The 21,254-nt window shown below is 43.2% G+C and overlaps 1 protein-coding gene across 2 annotated transcripts in view; it reads left to right on the plus strand.

Moving 5' to 3' along the window:
* NALF1 (NALCN channel auxiliary factor 1) overlaps positions 1-21,254 on the plus strand; it is a 576,365-nt gene that overhangs the window by 528,318 nt on the left and 26,793 nt on the right. For both annotated transcript variants that reach the window (XM_067712939.1, XM_067712940.1), the window contains exon 2: positions 15,663-15,834. In XM_067712939.1, coding sequence (XP_067569040.1) covers positions 15,663-15,834 — 172 coding nt within the window. The remainder of the gene's footprint in view (positions 1-15,662; positions 15,835-21,254) is intronic.

Consider the following 21,254-nt stretch of genomic DNA (forward strand, 5'->3'; position numbering starts at 1 on the left):
TCTCTGGTTCAAATAGTATTATGCTGGGAGCTAAAGGCAAAACAATATTAGAAAATACTATAAAACAGTCACGTGACAGAGCTTCTGTGAAGCTGGTAGGCTTGAACCATGCAAGATAACCAAATGGCAGAAGAGAACCTTTACTAATTGAAATGGAGGATTTTGAGGCAGACAAACAGAAGCATCATCTACCGAGTCTCCAGAACCCTTCCACTTGCATCTTACCCTCTGTGTTTGATGTCGTTTCAAAGAACAAAGTAAACAACTCAAAAGGACTGAATTCTTTTCGGTGTATGTTTGAGCTAAACATGGCAATAGAGCACAATGAAAGGTTTATGTCATAGCTTCGCCCCCCAGCCAGAGGTATACATTTACCTTCCAGGTCTTTTTCTCCCTGTGATGATGGGGTTGCCTTTCCTTGTCTGCTTTCCCTCACTTGCCCCCCCTCTCCTCACACTGAGTTCTCCTCACTGTTTTACCTCTAGGAGATGCAGGGTCTTCTAAGATCATAAGAGAGGTGTTGGATGGGCTGATTTCACTGAGTTACTGTCATCTTGGCAATAAGGAGACTATTTCAGTAGAAGGATAGGAACTATGTTCATAATCCCATGCTGCCTCCTTACCTTGTGTTATATATTTTCCAAACAGTCTATAATAGATTGTAGCTGCCATTAACCTTCTTTGAGATTAACCTTCATTGATATCACTGTTTAGCTAAATTAACCAAAAAATACAGGTTAATCAATAACGGTACCACTCCTTTTACCAGCGTATCTGGCCTAGGCCCTTCACATAATACTCAGTAGATGTTGGTGGAATGATCAAGTTAATAAAAAAGGCAAGTCATTATTTCTACCAGTGTGTTATACGTAAAGAGCTTGTATTGTGAAACAGGGGCTTTGCCAACACATACCATCAGCAAAGTCTTATTAGATTTTATTGTATTTTATTTTTCCCTACATATATTTGGTTATTTTGTCCTTCCTAAAACCTTAGGAGGTTGGTATTACTAACTGAAGCTCAAATAAATAAGCTAAGTGCAAATAAGTGCGCGTCTTCAACCCATCACAAGTAATAAAGTGACATTGCTCATGGCTTCCGTTGGATCCTTGTCTCTTATCTCTCCATTATATATTCTTTTCCATTTCATTGTCAATCTCGTCATGTAAAACTTGCATGTTATTGGCAGTGGGGAGGGGGATGTTGACAGTTTCAGTCATTCCTATGTTTTTGTCTATAGAGACGTGAAAATTACCAGTACTATGCAAACTTGAATGATGTAATGGAGAAGATGTTTCAGAAAAGCAGTGTGTTCAAATTTTAACTAAAAGTGATCGTCAAGAATATTTGATCAGAAGGTCCAAGTTCATTCATAATGATGTTTAAAATCTTCTGGCAGGCATGGTATTTACCAACCATCTTTCTTGGAAGGGTTTTACACACCTGTGTCTTGAACATCTTTAGCTTGCAATAATCTAACCCATTCAATAACTCTGCATAGATCAAGGCACAGCGCTAGACACAGAGGGCTCTCTACAAGTTTCAAATAAAGCGCAGTCCTAATGAAGAGTCTCGTCTGTGACACACTGCCTCAACACTACCAATTTCAAAGGAGACACTGAGGCAACCAAAAAGCAGGTGTGGCCTGATGCACAGCCAATCAGAACCGCAGGATTTGGAGGCCACGGCATTGCTTGCTGGAGGCTGAGATGGTCATACTTTTTCTACAAAAAATATTGGAGAAAAGTTTATACACAAGTACAAGTCCATATAGAAGTACGCAACATCTGTGTTTTGCGAAATGGAAGATATAGAGAGAGGGACTGGAGCTTTGACTCAAACAGGAAGAGAATTGTTGGCAATGAATGATACACGACCTCAGAGAATTTTCTGTGCTGCTCCGATGGTATGTCGAGTTGCTCAGTCTATAGTTTTATTTTGCCAAAAAGAAATCTCCTGAAATGATGTAATACAAGAATGTCTACATACAACATGTACAGTGACACGTGAACCATGTGCTTTGGTGAATGTAAAATATCTAGCAGTCGTCATGCCGGTCCCATAGCTGAATGGCTGGGTGCGTGGGATCTGAAACTAGTCAGAAAATAGCCAGCCTGCGTTTAAATGCTGCCCCCTTGGCATAGCTCGCTCACGTCAGTCAAGGATTTAAAGTTTCTGGGCCTCATTTTTTTCACATCTGTAAAAAAAAAGGAGAAATATTACTATTTACTTCAGAGGTTTCTTGCGAAAATGAAAGGAGCTACTACATGTTAATACTTTTATCAACAGTTTCTGGCACGTAGTAAGTGTTGTGTAAGTGTCAGTCATGATCATCTTTGCTTTTCTTAAGATGTCGCATTTGTAAGATCTGAAATCACCTATTTGTTATAATCATCATTCTGTTCCTCCAGATGGATAGCAATGATGAGAAGTCGGGGAACTGACGTTAACAGTTTTCAGACTGTAGGTCTTTGAAATTCAAGTATCAGGCTCTTATGTGTTGTTACCTACTCATTTTGTTCCACAGTGAATGAATGACCTCTCACATGTGTACTAGGCGAAAAGAAACAGGTTATTGGCGAATTTTCACTGGAAGGAAGCAATTTCCATCTAAATGTTTACAAATTCCAGTAAATACGCAATTAACCTTGTTTTGCTCTTGTAACAGAAGACAGACATTTTCTGGCTGTAACTGATTTTAAACAATGGAAAAGCATCTTAAATTCTAAGGAATAAAATCACACTCTAATTTTGCTAGCATTTTCTGATTTCTTGACTTAATGTCATACAAATAGCACTGCTTTCTGATCTCTCTTACCCAGTGTGTCCCCTCCAGTCTGTTATTCTGGCCTCGGTTTGTGTTTAAACTTGGACTCTCCCTGTGATAAATCCTCCCTGCTCACTGACCCTCAAGAAAACAACTTTTATGAAGGGAACTGAATGCTGTAAAGGCCCTTGGAGTCATAATTCTACGCAGAGAGAAACTTAAGGAGTGTTCATGGCTGTGGGAAGTAGTCAGGTGTTTTTATTTTGAACTTAAAAGAAATAGCTCTGTTCCAAGTCCACTGTAAGAGGAAAGGCAGAAGGTATTTTTTCCTTGATATGATAATGGGATCTGGCCAACTGTAGAGAAAATGTGTGTGTGTCTGTGTATGTCTCAGTATGTCTGTGTGTGTCTGTGTGTCCCTGTATGTATGTGTGTGTCTTTGTGTATGTCTGTGTGTGTGTGTTTGTGTGTATGTCTGTGTATGTGTCTGTGTGTGTCTCTGTATGTATGTCTCTGTGTATGTCTGTGTGTGTCTGTGTGTATGTCTGTGTCTCTGTATATATGTCTGTGTGTGTCTCCGTGTGTATGTCTGTGTGTCTGTGTTTGAATGTGTGTGTCTCTATATGTATGTCTGTGTGTCTGTATGTCTGCGTCTCTGTATGTATGTCTGTGTGTGTGTCTGTGTGTGTCTCTATATGTATGTATGTCTGTGTGTGTCTGTGTGTGTGTGTCAGTGTGTGTCTATGTGCGTGTGTGAATGTGTCTGTGCGTGTGTATGTCCGTGTGTGTGTCAGAACACTTTATAAATAAATATTTATGGAAAGGAAATATGCTAAAATTGTAAAAGGACAGAGTGAAAAATGTATAGCAAATACAGTTTCAAAGATAAACAGTTTGGTGTCAGTTCTGTATAATTTAATAGTTGAATAAATGCTCACATGATAGAAGAGAAAGAGAGAGCAGCAAGGATTTAGGACCAGGGCTAGCAAAAGTAGCTTTCTGATTGGTGGTAGCTGTTAGTTCAAATGACAGGCAATTGTTTTCGGACATAATTCTGGCCCTTTTCTCATTAACGGTAGTATTACTCATGTCACCAGTGCTTGGAGTTTTGAGCATGTGTTAATAAGATCACGAACACTGTGATCCTTTGCTGTATTTAAAATCTTTCACTATAGACTAACACAGCAGTTGCTGAAATATCTTCTTGAGATGAAGCGAAGTACACAGTGTTGAAAATGTTCAGATCTCCAAAGCTTATCCCCAGAAGACCCAGGAACAATCTACATAAACTATCAGAAGTTAGAATTTGTTTACACCTGAAGTCTGTGGGGTACAATGAAACACGTTTTGCTCGGGGTAGAGGTGCTGGGTAAAATGACCTGAAATCTCAGCCTGGCTTTGCTGTATTCTGCTGTGGGACTTTGGCCAAATTGCCGGAATTCTCTGAATCTTAATTTTCACCTTAGTAAAACTGGAATACTCACACGCACCTCACGTAGACAGTGCACTGATACCTAGGTGAAGAGCTGAGTACAGGCATACCGCACTTTTTTACCGCACTTCATTTTAATGTGTTTTTACAAATTGAACCTCTGTGGCAGCCCCACGTCCATCAAGGCTATCGGCACCACTTTTCCAAAAGCATTTGCTCGCTTCCTGTCTCTCTGTCACATTTTGGTAATTCTAATAATTTGTCATTTTTATTATATTTGTTATGGTGATCTGGGATCAGTGATCTTTGCTGTTATTATCATAATTGTTTCAGGGACCCACAAACCGTGTCCATATAAGATGGCCAAATTAACTGATAAGTGTTGTGTGTGTTCCGACTTCTCCACTGGCCATTCCCCGTCTCTCTCCCTCTCCTCAGGCCTCCCGATTCCCCGAGACACAGCACTATGGAAATTAAGCTAATTAATAACCCTAGAAGGGCCTCTAAGTGTTCAAGTGAAAGGAAGAGTCACGCGTCTCTCACTTTAAATCAAAACCTGGAAATGATGAAGCTTAGTGAGGAGCGCATGTTGAAAGCTGAGATGGGCTGAAACCTAGTCCTTTTGTGCAAAACAGCCAACTGGCGAATGTAAAGGAGAAGTTCTTGTAGGAAATTAACAGTCTACTCCAGCAAACACACAAATGATAAGAATGTGAAACAGCCTTAGTGCTGATATGGAGAAAGTCTGAGTGGTCTGGATAGAAGATCAAACCAGCCACAACATTCCCTCAAGCCAAAGCCTGATCCAGAGCAAGCCCTCATCTCTCTTCAGTTCTGTGAAGGCTGAGAGAGGGGAGGAAGCTGTGGAAGAAAACTTGGAAGCCAGCAGAGGGTGTTGGTTCATGATGTTTAAGGAAAGAAGCCATCACCATAACATAAAAGTTCAAGGTGAAGCAGCAAATGCTGATGTAGAAGCTGCAGTAAGTATTTGCAGAAGATCTTGCTAAGAGAATTAATAAAGGTGGTTACACTGAACGACAGATTTTCAGTGTAAACAAAACCGCCTTATATTGGAAGAAGACGTGACCAAGACTTTCATAGCTAGAGAGGAGAAGTCAATGCCTGGCTTCAAAGGTTCAAAGGACAGGCTGACCCTCTTGTTGGGGGTTTATGCAGCTGATGACTTTGAACTGAAGCCAATGCTCATTTATCATTTCAAAAATCCCAGGGTCCTTAAGAATTATGCTAAACTACTCTGCCTGTGCTCTATTAATGTAACAAAAAGCCTAGATGACAGTGCATCTGTTGACAACATGGTTTACTGGCTATTTTAAACCCACTCTTGAGACCTAATGCTCAGAAAATAAATATTCCTTTCAAAATAGTACTGCTCATTTATAATGCATCTGGTCACCCAAGAGCTCGATGGAGATGCACAATGGGATTCATGTTGCTTTCACGCCTGCTAACACAACATCCGTTCTGCTGCCCATGCATCAAGGAGAAACCTCAACTTTCAAGTCTTATTATTTAAGAAATTCATTTTGTAAGGCTGTAGCTTCCATAGATAGTGGTTCCTCCGATGGATCTGGGCCAAGTCAATTGAAAACCTTCTGGAAAATATTCACCACTAGAGATGCCATTAAGAACATGTTGCGATTCACAGGAAGAGGTCAAAATATCAACATCGATACAAATTTGGAAGAAGTTGATTCCAACCATCATGGATGACTTTGAGGGGTTCAAGACTTCCATGGAGGAAGTAAGTGCACATGTGGTGGAGATAGCAAGAGAACTAGTATTAGAAGTGGAGCCTGAAGATGGGACTGCACTGCAGCCATCTCATGATCAAACTTGAGAGAATGAGGAGTTGCTTCCTGTGGATGAGCAAAGAAAGTAGTTTCATGATCTAGAAACAACTCCTGGTAAAGATGCTCTGAAGACTGTTGAAATGACAACAGAAGATTAAAAATAGTGCATCGACTTAGTTGAGAGTGGTGGCAGGGTTTGAGAGGATTGACTCCGGTTTTGAAAGCAATTCTACTGTGGGTGAAAGGCTATCAAACAGCATTGCATCCTACAGAGAAATCGCTCATAAAAGGAAGAATCAAAGGATGGGCAGACCTCAACGTTGTCGTCTTTTAAGAAACGACCACAGCCATCCCAGCCTTCAGCAACGCTGCCCTGAGCAGTCAGCAGCCACCAGCTTGGAGGCCAGACCCTGCAGCAGAAAAGGCTGAAGGATCAGATAAGGGTTAACACTTTTTAGTAATAAAATATTTTTTAATTAAGGTATGTACATTATTTTTTCGACATAATGGTACTGCACACTTAGTAGATTAGGTATAATATAAACATAACTTCCTATGCACTGGGAAACCAAACATTTCACGTGGCTCATTTTATTACAATACTGGCATATTGGGGTAGTCTGGAACCGAACCCACAGTATCTCCTAGGTCTGCCTATGTAGTAAATAGTTATTATCTGCCCCCCTCCTTGCTGTCTTCCTGCTGTCCTTTTCCCTTCCTTCTTCCCTGTCCTGTATCACAGGCACACTGACCCCCACTCCAGTCCCCTCTCTGACATGCCACACCACTCCCCGTCTTGACTGTCCCCTTCTCTTCTCCAGAACCGCCGGCCACCCTCAGTCATCACTGACCTCTGCTTTCTCCAAACCAAAGCACCCTGATGGTAACACACTGCCTACCACGTCTGGCCTTGTCTCCTTTAATCTGACAGGACTCTTTTGGGGGCCAGGGAAAATGTCTTATAATGACATTTTTAACCTGCTCCCCAGGGTATGTTCCTACGGCCAGGCCAATAGTCGGCTCTCAGTAAATAGCTTTGGATGGATTGAACGATACCTTTGAAGCCAAGGTTGGTAGAAATCAGTTAGCTCTTCCGGCATCATGATAACCGGCTACAGCTCTACTCTAATGAGAATTTTGAAGTGTTCACTCTGTCACATTTTAAAGCTATGAACTCTAGAGGCTCACTGGCACTTTTCTGGCTGTGATCCTGTTTATCTAAGGACGAGGTGTTAATAAATAGCATGTTTCAATGGCCACATGACACACAGCACTGCTGCATCCCCAAGGCGCTGGTTTGCACATGGTCTCCGTAAGGAGCTGCCATCTCTCCTGTCCCTGCTCCTCAAGAACAGGACGTGTCAGGATAAAGCAGAAACCATAATCATGGCTGCTGAGCTTGGACTTGGGGATGACAGAATCAGAAGCGCTCCTTCGCCTCTGGGAGGAAAATAAAGAACGCACGAAGAGTCCACTCAACCGGGGGCAGCAGCACCTGCTTGGAGCGAAGACATTATTATTGTTTTAATTGACAACTCTCATGACTGTGATATTGTAAAGTGGGGTGTCATCATGTATTATTCATACAGAAATGTCTTGACTGTATTGCAAAGAGGTAGAACATTTAGATATATACCCAGAGCATTTTATACTCTAGTTCTATAAAGTGTAAGACTGTGTAAAATTATCAGATGGTTAGATAACTAATTTTGCTTTATTATTGCAAGTTTTCCATATTTTACTTTGGGTTCTATGAGAAAGTTATGCCTTAACTTTCTTTAGACCTTTATTGGATGTTTCTATTAAGTGAGAGGCAGTGATAAGCAAGTCCCATTCTATTTACTTGTATGAAAAAAGTGAATACAGCTGCATGTTTTAGTGAATGTACTGATTACTTATTGTTGTTCTACTGAATACATGGGTATTTTCTAAACATACTCTAGATTGTGGATTATAACATTCATTCATTTATTAATCAACTGCTTCGTGAATTCCCATGTGAGTCCTCCCAAATAAGGGGACTCTACCATATCGACGCTCCCATTTCCTTGATGAATACATGCTTAAGACTCGTCTCAGATTTATCTGCAGACCCACTTCCCTTTCTTCCTTCAAAAGGTTGGTTTCCTACTTTTTAAACCCCTTTCAACATTCTCAACTTGCCTAAGGTATGGAGCCCCAAACTGAATTTATCTCGAGGTGCTTCCTCACCGCCCTTTTTAAAACTATCAATTCTAATAGGATCATGGGCACTTCGATGATAGTTAACACAGACCACGTTAAATACGTAGCGTATCTAGAGGACCGTGGGATATGTAACACTGCTGCATTTCCAAGGTATTGTTAGGCTGATAGTCTACAAGGAAGCTGTCATTTATCCCTGTCTTTCCCGATTCTAGAAAAGGCTGTTGAGAAAACACCATGATGTCCACCCATGGCCGACACACAGAAGTGGTTTCCATGAAAGAACTTCCTTCCTTTCTTTTTTTTTTTTTCTAATAGAATCATTTATTACCTTCGACTTACAGTGTTATTAAAATGCTGACCATATTTCCTGAGTCCTCTTGTTCACTTGACACCTGAATTTTTCCGAAGTTATTCCATGCCCATCATCTTTAAAGCTTTATCTGCGGTGCACAGACTCAGGGTTTTGAGGGCTTCTTTGTACTGCGTAAGTGATATGGTGCTTTCATTCAAGGAGTCCATCACCTCAAACACAGCTCAATTTGACATAATGGACGGGAAAGTCATACCTTATTTGGCAATTCTCAGCCGTTGCAATATAGATATTAAATTCTCTCTTGGTTTTTCCAGCTGGAAAAAGAGGAGGACACTGGTGAAATATTCAGCAACTCCATGATCAGATGTTTTCCGAAATGATTCCTGGCCTCATGCGGCCTCTGCTGCTGGCCTCCATCACTCCCCATTGGGCCCTCGCTGACCCTCCTTCTTCCCCGAGGCCCGCGCACACAGTTCCTGACAGCTTGGTCTCTAACAGGAGCTTTTCATTCACCTATTTCTATCGCTATGAATAATTCATTTTTGGAAGTACAATAGAACTGTTTTGGAAAGGGATGAGGTAGAGTAATCTGTCCTCCAGAAACTTTTTGCCATGATCCCAGCCAAAGCAGCTTGTCCATTTCCGATGACAAGGCCAGAGCAAACTCCGCCCTTGGCAGCTCTGCGGGCCTCCCCTGAGTCCCGCCCACGGAGCCTTCTCTTCGTGTGGACATCCTTCTCTGCTTGGAACCCCAGTCCGTGTTGTGTCTCAGCACCTAAACCACGGTGTCTGCTTGGAAAGAGAGGTTCAATCAGGAAGTGGGCTTTGAAAAGTTTCTTTCTATAGGATTTATTTGTCCTCCGATAAGGGAGTTTGCTGATACCTCCAAAGGAGTCCGTAGGATTGAATGTCTTGGAAGCACGTCAGGTTTCATGGTTAGAGTCTGCTCTGTGCAGGATCTCAGAGCCAGGTGGACTCACTCACATGAACCAGGTCACCCGACAGAGCTGTGCACTTGAAGGCCATGGTGTGAATTTCCAAGGACAGTTCCATGGACAGTCAGTTTCTCCCAGGTACACCCAGAGCACCAGGAACACAGAAGTGCATGAGGCCCCTTTACAGGAGGCTAGAAAGGGAAGCAGACAAGCAAAGAGTGTCGCCTTCAGTGTGAGTCCTTAGGAAGAGAACATTCCAGAGGCTTTCGGGGGTGGGTTTACGGATCAGAGGCAGGAGGTTTACAGATGAGGTCACACAGGATGGGTAGGAACCCATCAGGCTGAGGGCTGTGTGAGCGAGGCGAAGGGGAAGCAGGGGTGCAGGGCTGCTGAGGACGAGGCCGTTTAGTGACGCTGCGTGTCACCTTCCACAGCCGCAGCGCACAGACTGAGCGTGGGGGTGGAGGCTCAGCGGCTGGAGTGCTCAGCAGGGCGCGGTCACAAAGCTCAGTGTCCTTTAAGGAGTTTGAACTTTTCCCGGAGTGCTACGGAGAAGCCCTGGATGATGTAAAGCGGAGTGCTGACAGAATCCAATAGTCCCACAGGGGTTACCCTAACTGCCCGGTACAGACCAGCACGGAGGGGAGGAGATCAGGACTGAAGACGCAGAGGCTCATCTGTGGACGTGTCGTGTAGGTGAGCGATGGGAATGGCTGGGATAATAGTGGCAACAGAAATCAAGACATTTGGAGCCTTGATATTTAGGGCGTAGGCTTATAGGACCTGGGGAGAAAGTGGTTGGGGAGAGCATAGAAGGGGACATTGGGGGTGACTCCCAGATTTCTCTCATCTTGCTTCTCCCGAAGAGAAGATGCTGAATTCCACTCTGGACTTGCAGAGGCTGAGATACTAAAGAGCATATGGAAACAGAAGCATGTAGGACGCAGTTTATAGACAGATCAGGTGAGAGAGAGAGAGAAAGAAATAACGATTTAGGCGTCACTGTTTTAAAGACCAAGTTGAATCATGAGAGTGGACGATTACCACAAAAGACTGCGCAGAAGGAAGTTTAGAACAGAAGCCTGAGTGACACCAACATTTTGGGGAGTGGCAGAGGAAACAAACAACAATTACAACAAAACAACCAATGAAGTAGTGGCTGGCAGAGTAGGAAGAAGCCCAGGGCAAATGGATTCTCTTAATCACGGGGGCCAGCGTTTCAAGAAAGAGTTTCAGCAGCAGCGCTCCTTACTGCCAAGAAGTCAGATAAGAAAACAGCTGATTTTAGCAGCTGGGTTTATCACCCCAGAGGCCAGGTTGCTTAGAAAGAACGTTTCTGTGCAGTAGTTCAGGCTGACACCAAACCATAGTGAGGTGAGGAGGGGAAACAAGATGAAGCAAGGATGTCATTAACTCAGACAATGCAGGAGGCGTCCAGTAAGTCCCCTACACACACGCCTTCAAGTTGCAGACTTGATGGGAACGCGTATTCGCACGTCCAATCACGTAAGCTAGTTCACGTGTCATACATTGTCACGTGTGTGCATCCTCTACAAGTGGTTGTGCTTTTGTGTACTTGAGTACAGCACTGTATAGAGCACAGTAGTACAGTATCTTTATTTCAAGCCCAGGATGTCCGGAAGCAAACCTAAAAGCAGTGGTGACGTAGCTGGTACTGCTGTACTTTTCGAGGTACTGTACTGTAAGATTAAAAATGTTTATTTTTTGTTTGTTTTTTATGTATTACTTGTGTGAAAATTATTGTAAACCTATTATAGCACAGTGCTATATGGCCGATTGTGTTAGTTGGGTACCTAGGCTAACTTCATTGGACTTACGAACAAATTGGACTTAACGAACGCACTCTCGGGATGCAACTCATTTGTACGTAGGGGACTTACTGTGTTGATGAGGAAGAAGGGAAAGAAGAAGCTGGCTTCCTGTGTGCCCCGGACAGTGCAGGAGACACACTGACGAATTCTTCCCCGTTTTCCTTCGTTTCCGAGATCATCGTTGGAGGGTAGCATCCTCTATTCAGGAAAGCTTGAAGAGTTGATTTGCTTTTTGTCATCGTTGCCATCACGTCTGTGGGCCTCCAGGTATCACACCCGACTAGAGGTGGAGCCGGGCTGGCCCTGCCTTCTTCAGACGGATTCTCTCTCCTGAAGGGACTGAGCCCAGGGTGGTGGTGAGAATGGACTGGGTGGACTTAAAAACATAGGGTGGTGCTAGGAAGCGAGGGCCGTTCTGAAGTTCAGGGGATTAGACCGAGTGTTATCACAGGACCCACGAAGCGTCACCAGGAGAAAACAGGAAGGTACTTGCATTCCGCGCAGGAAACGGAGCGAAGATGCAGCCCCGCAGGACAAGGTGTGCTGACATCTGGCGGATCAAGGAGCCTGTCTCCTTACGCTGTCCATCTCTGAATATTCTTCTGCAGATGACCTGGCGCATCCTCAGGCAGGGCTTGTTTTCTTGCTTCTCTCTTAAAATATGTCCGTATTTTCATTTTCTGGGTGCCGCGCGTGCTTTAACCAGACACTGACACAGCGCTAAGGAAAGACGCTCAGATATACGCATGTGAACATTTCTTCCGACCTCCTGCCCCACTCACAACTATAACGACATGCTTTGTGCATCAAAGTGCATTAGCCCGAGGCGGTCGCCACCGCAGACTGCTGCTTACGTAACCAGCGATTTCAGCCCCGCGTGCTCCAGACACACGCCACTCACGCGTTAGAGCTGCCAGGGAAGGGCCTCAGAAAACGCATCAACACATGGTATACATGTAAGAAGAGTTAGCCCTTAGTAATTCTTGGGGGAAAAGGGAAAACGGCCTTCTGATTTGAAGATGACAACCACGGTCAATACCTGACATTTTTCTTAATAATAAAAAATTGTAACCGACATATTTTTTCAGCCAGCTAACATATATTTGCAATATAAATTGGTTCCCTTGCGCTAAAACGTGAATATAGATTTTGGGGGAGGGAGGCAAGTATACTTAAAAGAAATGAGAATCCAAGCCCCTATGGGAAAAATACGAATCTGGGGCATTTTGTGAAAGGCTCTACGGGAGGTGAGCCGTGGTCATGTGGAACGCCCAGAACCAAGAGCGGTCGTGAGACCCGGTGCGTGCTGACGTCACACTGGTGCATGCTGACGTCACGCTGGTGCACGATGACATCACTTGTAAAGAGGAGCCTGAAAACCATGATTATTCAGGGCACTGGGTATAACCCGTAATGAACAATATTTCTAGCCACATAAAGCATCTCCCTCCTAGAGTCCCATAGCTTAACATCACTTCCCGTAATCAGGGAACAGAGACCCCTCGCTCAGTCTGTCTCCTGAGATGTTCCTCTCAACCATGCTTGTACCATTACAACCAGAACTTTCCTGAAAACTGAGAATTATCTTAAAAAATAAAAAAACTAGTCTTCATCGGGAATCTGGAAATGAGTTCAGTAGACCACAGCTCCCTGGGATCTCCCCTCCTCTCCTCACACCTTCAGTTAGGCCCGCGAAACCGAGGGGATTTGTAAAGTGATGTTGGTGCAGAGAAGACCCAGAAATCAGCCCGGGGCTGGGGTGTGATTATTACAGCCACTGCGCAGAATTTCAAGGGAAGGTTTGGAAAGTGCAGATCTGGGGTGAAGTGACTTGTAAAAAAGAAAAAAAAAGAAGGGCTTCCCTGGTGGCGCAGTGGTTGGGAGTCCGCCTGCCGATGCAGGGGACACGGGTTCGTGCCCCGGTCCGGGAAGATCCCACATGCCGCGGAGCGGCTGGGCCCGTGAGCCGTGGCCGCTGAGCCTGCGCGTCCGGAGCCTGTGCTCCGCAGTGGGAGAGGCCACAACAGTGAGAGGCCCACGTACCGCAAAAAAAAAAAAAAAAAGAAAAGAATAAAGGTACGTTAAGAATGATTCAGTTGATGCCTTCCCAGTAATGTGCTGTGTTATTAAAACAACATCCAAGAAGGCAGGGATTTGAGGTTGCCATCAACTGTGGTCTTCCTAGGCCCCAGTTCTCACTTTAAAATGAGAGGCTTAGCTAGATGACCCCTAGGACCTTTCCCCTCTGAACTGCCACCCTCCCCTCGAGGATTCCAGATACCCACCTTTTGTCATGTTGTCATCACTTTCCGCTTCCTCTCAGAAGAGGTCCAGCTACCCCAGGGCCCAGTGAAGGAAGTGCTGGCCTGAATTCTGTCCATTTGCTACTATAATCTCTCTCTAACTCAGGTTCTTTATTTGTAAAATATTTCCCAAACCCATCTCAAGGGTTTCAGGGGGGAAAATAAGAAATGAGAAAACGCTCTGGGAGAAAAAGAGAAAATTGTTATCCAGCTATTAAGTGAAAATGTCATTCTTTTTTAGGCCGTTTTAAGTCTAGTCTGTTCCTTTTCTAGACTGTAGCTCGAGAGTATTTTCTATTCACCGTAGGATGGGCAGCTGTCAAACAATTTGTTGTACTGTCAGCAGTGATTTCCAAGGGGCAGCAGCAGAGCGGGGGTGGAGTGAGACGTCCTTCACGAGCATAATTACCTGGAAAACGTAACTTCCACAGAGAGAGGAAAGTACAAGCCCTCCGGGAAAAATGGAGGTAAACGTAGTTGAACCAGTCATTAATCATCAGAGACCTTAAACCTGTTTTTGTTCCTTCCCAAAATTATTGTTTAGCGTCAGATAATCATTTATACAATTCAGTGACACCTAGAAAAGCGATGACTTCGTATGTCTCTCCATAGGAGAAGGCTAAGCCATTATAAAAAAGATTTCTGGTCTTCCTTACACTACGGAGTTCTTATGAAAGAAGACAAGTGTATTCATTTGTCATCAGTGCTTTTCCCTGAAAATCCTTTAGGGCTTTTAAAAGTTAATCATCTTGTTTCTTTGGTTTTGTGCCACCACAAAACATCTAACTTTCTCAACCCCCCTCCCTCAAAACTAAAAGGGAGGCATTGGAACGTATCTCAGAGCTGTTTATTTCTCTCCCTTTCCTGACACAAGAATTGTCCTCACAGGATACTGACAAGATTATCTAGATTCTGCTTGAATTCTAGGCTGTCCACTCACTTCCATTGCTAATTATTATCTGTGTGCAAAGTGTGACCGATAGTTACCTTCTATGTGTGTGCTAAGAATTACATGGGAAAAAAATGTACGTACCTTGCTTAGAACAGAGTGAAATTGATAATACTCGCTATTACTCTTGCTATTATTGTCAGGTGTTTATGACCTCTTAGTGTACATTTAACGGTACACCATCCACTTTTCCAGGTAGAACATAGGCGACAGAATCTTACCAGGCTAGTATTAACCTTAGAAACAGGTAAACAGAAGACATCAGCGCCCAGGGTCTGGGAGAGACCTGAGTCACAGCCATCTGTATGGTGGATACCTTGCCATGGTTTTCTTTGGGCCTAGTTTCAACTTATTCCCTCATATTAGAAAAAGGCATTTTTTTCAATATCTACTTTCCTAAATACCTATCAAAAACAAAGAGCTAGGTGAATTCATAGTCCTTTCACATTTTATTAAATGAAGCAAATACTTATCGAATATCGATGTGGATCACAGTATCTAAAGGTCCAAGTTGCGGCTCTGATGAGGTTTCCTTCTTCGTTCTCCTCACCACACCACGACATAAAGTGTCTGATTTAGGTTGGGTGTTTCCCGGCTTTCGGACGATGAGATATTTAATGCATTTGATGTGAGTCATCAATTTAAATGCCCGCCGCTGCTGGTTCTGTGCCCTGGAGTTCAAGCTCTAACCAGCCGCCTCTGCACAGCCCGCGGGGGCATCTTTGTAGGGGAACCAGCGCCATCTAGTGCCCTTGGGGGGAATAGCCGGTGTCTGCAGGGCTCTCGCACCCTGCAGTAAATAACCACGGTGGGTCCACAGTTATTTCCTTTCTTGTATATCATTGGATTTTAAAAACTTCAGGCCCTGCTTAACTCCACTGTTTTTCACATGAGTTACATCCCCTCAAACGCCACATTACCTTTTGCATCCTCTTAAGGGCTCAATCAAAAAATGTTTTGCTCTGTTGCCAAGACATCGCTTGCAGCTGGCCTTGTGTGAATACGCTGTCTCCAAGTGTGAGTTTTCTTATGATCCGCCTGAAGCCCTAGCATGTTTCTCACAGTACAGCATGTCCTTTATCAGTCAGAACTGTTGTCATCCCGCCCTATTTTTGATTCTTCTCTTTTTTCAGATTGTCTACAAAGCCTGGCTGTGTTCCCAGTATTTTGAAGTCGCACAGCTGAACTGCAGAAAGACAATTCCTTGCAAGCAATACTGTTTGGAGGTTCAGACGAGGTGTCCGTTCATATTGCCCGACAATGATGAAGTTATCTACGGGGGACTCTCCAGTTTCATCTGTACAGGTACAGTGCGGGGCAGGTGTTGGCACCCAGCCTCTCGTGGTGGAGCTGCTTCTGTGGTGTTTGTTTGGTTGGGGGTTTCCTTCCACCTATGTAACCCTGAAGATTCGCCTGGGACTATTCCATGCTCTCCTTCACAGACGCCCTGAAAGGACCCCGAAACTGATTTGGAGATGCCACGTGATGTGTCGTCTACCTATGACCACCATCATTATTAAGTCTGTAAAAGGATAAAATGGAAAAACGTCAGCAATCTTTGGATTTGCTTAAATTTGACTTAGAGTCGGTTGGGTTCTACCTGCCTTATCTTTGTATTAACCTAAGAACAGATGACGTGATAAGGCGGTAAAATTATGTTTCTTCTTCAAATTGGTAACAAGTTTAGGTCCCAAGTCTAGTTTCTGAGAAGTGTTATGTTACTTTATCTTAAATAAGTATCGAGAGTATGAAGAAATGCCCATTGAAGTTACTCGTGTGTGTGTATGTGTATTAGAGTCCGGTTAAATTGTTTACCTCTTTCACCAAATGACTCAGGCTGGGCAAAACACCAGTAGCAGCATGCAATTTCTGGGTATTTATAAGTGTTACACAATTTAGATGTAGAATAAGACGCAAAGGATAAGAGTAGATTGCTTTTTAAAAATAAATGCTGAGTAGACAAGTGAGAACAATGCCCTTTGCTGCAGAAATGTGATAATCAGAGTTGTTGCTTCGCGCTGTCTCAGTAAAAATGTGCTACGGGTCCTTGTAACTGGATGGCTTGAGTTGTAGCCTGTTTAGTTTTCAAGTTTTAAGGATAAGACACCATCATATGTACGAAGAAACATGAAAACGCCTCTTCTTATAATAAACTTTGTGAGACCCTTCTAAGCAGAGTGACATATTGAGATGTTCAACATGAGAATTTATCAGATTCTTTCTAGAGCACTTATTTCCATGCCTATCCATAACCCATCCTGTTCTAAGTGATGTGCTATCAAGAGACTGTCCAGCAAAGCTCTCCCCTAAACGCCTGCCTGCACACTGGATGACTTTTGTGCTGCCCAAACTTACGGGAAGGATATCTGGATGAAGGTTAAGAGACATGGGCTTTCCTCCTATTTCTATGAATGCATTCTCTCCGAGCAACCATCTCCTCATTAGTACGTTAGTGATAGCGATACCCCGCAGGCATGTCTGCAGTGAGGAATACAGATAGAGAAGCTGCACGAGATACGTCATCCATAGGCAATAGCCATTGTACGTAAGGAAGCGATTTGTGGAATGCAAAGTGATTTACCAATTATTTTTCTTATTCCACTGATTTGATGCTGAGATCATTTTTCATATGGTTCCTCTCTACTGGGAAGACAGAGAGAGAGAGAGAAGAGAGAGATAAAAGGAAGGAAGAGGGAAGGAAGGAAGGAAGAGGGAAGGAAGGAAGGAAGGAAGGAAGATATTAACACCTTCTTCCTTTGAATCTGAGCCAGAATTCACCAGTCACAAGCTATTCATTTATTTGTCTTCCACACAAAACTTCAATAAATGGTCATCAAGATAAGGTCTTCATCTCTTGACTTAAGGACCAATGAGGTGTCTGTGATTTTAGGACTTCTGAGAAACTTCTGGAATTTTATGTAAAGGTTGTATTCTTGTTCATTCTCATGCATGTAGCTTTTTTCCTAGAGAAGGTCAACAGCTTCACTAGATTCTCAGAGCAGAAAAGAACCTCAGATGAAGGGAGAGGCGTCTGTCTATCTCCTCCTGCTTCCTGGTCTCTTATCTGTATGTTTGAATCTGAAATACAGGTTTGAACGTTCATCGCCTTCCCTATACACTTTCAAGGCCGTCAGAAAGCTAAACATGGAAATTAATCTCTTTTCGCACATGTGCAGAAAGTCTATCTTATATTTTTAATTGTCTTTGAGTCTTTCAAAGTCAGATTTTTTCATCTACATCATTAAGGAAAACAAATAGGAGAAGAGGAGAGATTTGTCATTTGTCGGATCCAGGGGAAAACGCCACCAAAATTAGAAGCTTTCTGGGAGAATCTCATCACTGAATATTTGGGAATCTGACTCTTCTTTCCCCACTGTCAGCTGGGCCTATGTTCTTTTTCTTACTTGTCAAAAATGTGCAGAATAAATTATGAAGGCATTTGGTCCCTGAGCGCTGTGAAAAATTTTGACAAAAAAAATGGTACTAATTTTCAGACTGATCCTCTCTTCTAAGCTGTGACCCAGGCTTCCTGGAAGAATTCTCCTGTGTCTTACCACTAGCAGCCATCCTTTATCCACCTTGGGTCACAGAGGTCCCTTGAGTTTTGCTGCTGGACGTGAACAGGAGAGATTTCTGCAGGTGGGAATCGCTTGCTGCCATGATGAGGGTCCCAGACACCAGGGTCCCCAGAACATCTCCTTCTGGGAAGAAGTGAGCTCCCGGGGCCACTGGTGAAACCCTGCCCAGGAGCACAGTGGCCTCACATGTGTAGGGAAACTAGTAAGACTTTTACATATAAAACATTTGTTCCCAAACATTGTCACACGATCTTTGAAGGTTCACCTCTTACAGATAGACATGAAGATCCAAAGAACTCACCCTTCAGGTGTACTTGGAGTAAGTACTGAGTCATCTCACACACCTTTTACGCATTGAGAAGGAAGCGTCTTCTGTACTCAGAATGAGACTAAGTCTAGTCGAGAAATGGGAGTATTTTTCCTAGTTCCCCAGTTGGCTGCACATGACCTGAGGCCCCCTGGGAAGCAGGCTCATAGCCACGTTTCAGCTCACACAGAACAGCACATCTGCTGGACTCCCCCCTCAATGAAATGAGTAAATGGCAATCACTAAACCCAATGTCACTAAAAGGAGTTCACCAAGTAGGTTGGTCTTCATCTTGCCTCCAGTAATTCCTCTTTTTCAAAAAAGTTAATAAATGATTTTATTGCCATTCTGTATGCTGAAAAATATCATCATTTATCATCAAGAGTTGAAGGAATAGACAGTTTCCTTCAAATTCCTTTAATAGTGGTCTCCCTACTAATGGAAATACAGCCAGTTCAGAAGCTTCCAGAAAGAAAGAGATTCCCTCTAAAAATCATCTCAAAACAGTACTCAGTGAGCACGTGACTGCAAAAGGCTCGCCGGCAGACCCTGTCCAGGTGAGGGTCAGTTTGTTCAAGGTGACTCTCCATAGTGACAAACCAGTGGTGTGATTATGGCTTTTTCCCAATCTTTTAGAGACTGGGATTACAGGACGCCAGGTCTTCCCGTCATCTAGGCTTTTGTTAGATATATACTGATGCTTAGAATTCCTGTTATCCAGCCAAAAAAGTACACCTCAGTCCTTGGGATCAGGGAGCCAGTTAGAGGGTTCAGAGCAGACAAAATTCCTTTAAATAATCAGGAGTTATTTAAAATTTGGGTCAGTTATTAGATGCAACCTTATTGCATCATTTCTTCATGAGGCTTATATTACTTACCCATGTCCTACATGGGAGTGTTTAAATGTCTACATTTTGGTCATCTGCTGCTATGACCCTTGGCAAGCCGGTAGCTTACTTCTACGAAATGAAATATCTGAGAATGCATGTCCATGGCTGTACAATGTCTTTGACTGAGGCTGTCGCTGAAGGTGAAGGACAGATGTTTTAACCACAAAACTAGAGGAGAGAAGAGCCTCCTCCTATTGTTAAGTTCTGCTTCTGTTTTAGGTAATGAAGGAAAGACACTTTGCCTGAGATCTCTCTTCGTTTTTCTGTTAGAGGATAAAACTGAGGCGTTGCTGAAGGGGCGTTTGAGAAATTAATTAGGGAGAAATTCCAAGGTGCTGTCAGGGTGAAGCCCGTCATTGGATGTCAGGCTTTATTGAGCTAAAACTTTTCGAGGTGGGTTCTGTTCTCAAGCTGGGTTCACACAATACTCTGCTATTTTAGAAACTGTTTCTTCGTCTTCAGAGTGAGGGGGTGGAGTCCTTTGTGGGTTCTGCGCTGTCAACCCATCATGGTGATAATGACGTGGGTTTCCCCCCTGCACACTCCCTCGCATTCTTCTAGAATCCCCTGGAGAAATCCTGGATTGCTTACCTGGAATGGTGAGCCAACACTAACAACACAGAAGTAGCAGAGCATCTCAGGCTGCGGGTGCTATGGTAACATACGTTGCGAAAATTGCCACTTGATTGATGGATGAGAGAGACCCTACCTGATTTGCTGCTGTATTTTTCATAGGTGAATTATTGAAAGAAAAAATAAAGTAAAAGATCTGCTGGGGGTTACTGACAATGGAGATAAAACATTTTGAGAATTCTGTGTAAATTCTGCATTTCATTTTTTAGCTGTGACAAGCATGAGGTTATATTTCCGCCTCCTGGGAAAACACGGCGGGCTGTTGCTCGTTAGGGTGACAGGTCTGATTACGAAGTGATGGAGGACGGGCGCCCCCTGGTGGCGCGGCTCTGCGTCTGCAGGGGACCTAAAGCGGTTTATTTCCCTCAGGCAAGGGAAGTCATTATAATAATCCTTTGAGAGAAAAAGATGGGGGAAAATACGTGGATATGCATATTGATCGAGTCAGAAAGGAATTTTTTAATGTTGCGTGTCATTCACAGGAGAGAGTTGACAACTGTGAAAAAACATTCCCTAAACTGTATCTCACATCTGGGGAGTTGATGAAGATTTTTAGAAAGATTATGTAAAAGATTTTCTCACCGAAATAGTGTTTCAGTAGAAAAATCTGCTCCCTATAAATTTTAATTTGGACGTCTATGATATCTTTAATCTCCGTACCTTCTCCAGTGTGTGAATATGTTTGATTATTTTCTAAAACTCAAGGGTCTTTTTTTCTGAAAAAGGAATAATGAAATACCAGCTAGTTATAGCACCATGTGATGTCATACAAAGTCTTTATATATATAATATATATATATAAATCTACAAAATATGTAGATACAAAATCTTTATATAAATATATATGTATATATATAAATTTAGACCAAAAGAGAAATGTGGAGGAAGACAGTATGATCAGAATAAATAATAAATATGAAAATAAGTTATTTTTAAAAACTTACGTAGCATGTAGTAACTTCATGTGTGTGGGACATCGTCTTCCATTAAAACACTGCACTTTTGGAGGCTTATTAAATTCGTATAGTGAGACCTGAGTTCAGGTCCTCATACTTTTAAGATCATCTTCCCCGACGTCCACCTCCGTGTGCTTCCCCAGCAGTTCAAGTTTGCCTTGAGCGAGGGGACTAATGCAGGGAAAGAGCCCCGGAGTAGAAATTAGGTTGGTGGATTCTGCCCATAGCTATGAATTTTGGAACGTCGTACCCACTGGGTTTCCATTTCCTCATCTCTACAAGTGGCTGATGGGTCTGGGTCTCCAGCACATTCAGCCCTCCTGGATGTTGAGGGCAGAGTCTGAGTCAGGTGGGCGCCCCT

This window comes from Pseudorca crassidens, chromosome 18, assembly GCF_039906515.1.
Source record: "Pseudorca crassidens isolate mPseCra1 chromosome 18, mPseCra1.hap1, whole genome shotgun sequence".
NCBI classification, from domain to species: Eukaryota; Metazoa; Chordata; class Mammalia; order Artiodactyla; family Delphinidae; genus Pseudorca; species Pseudorca crassidens.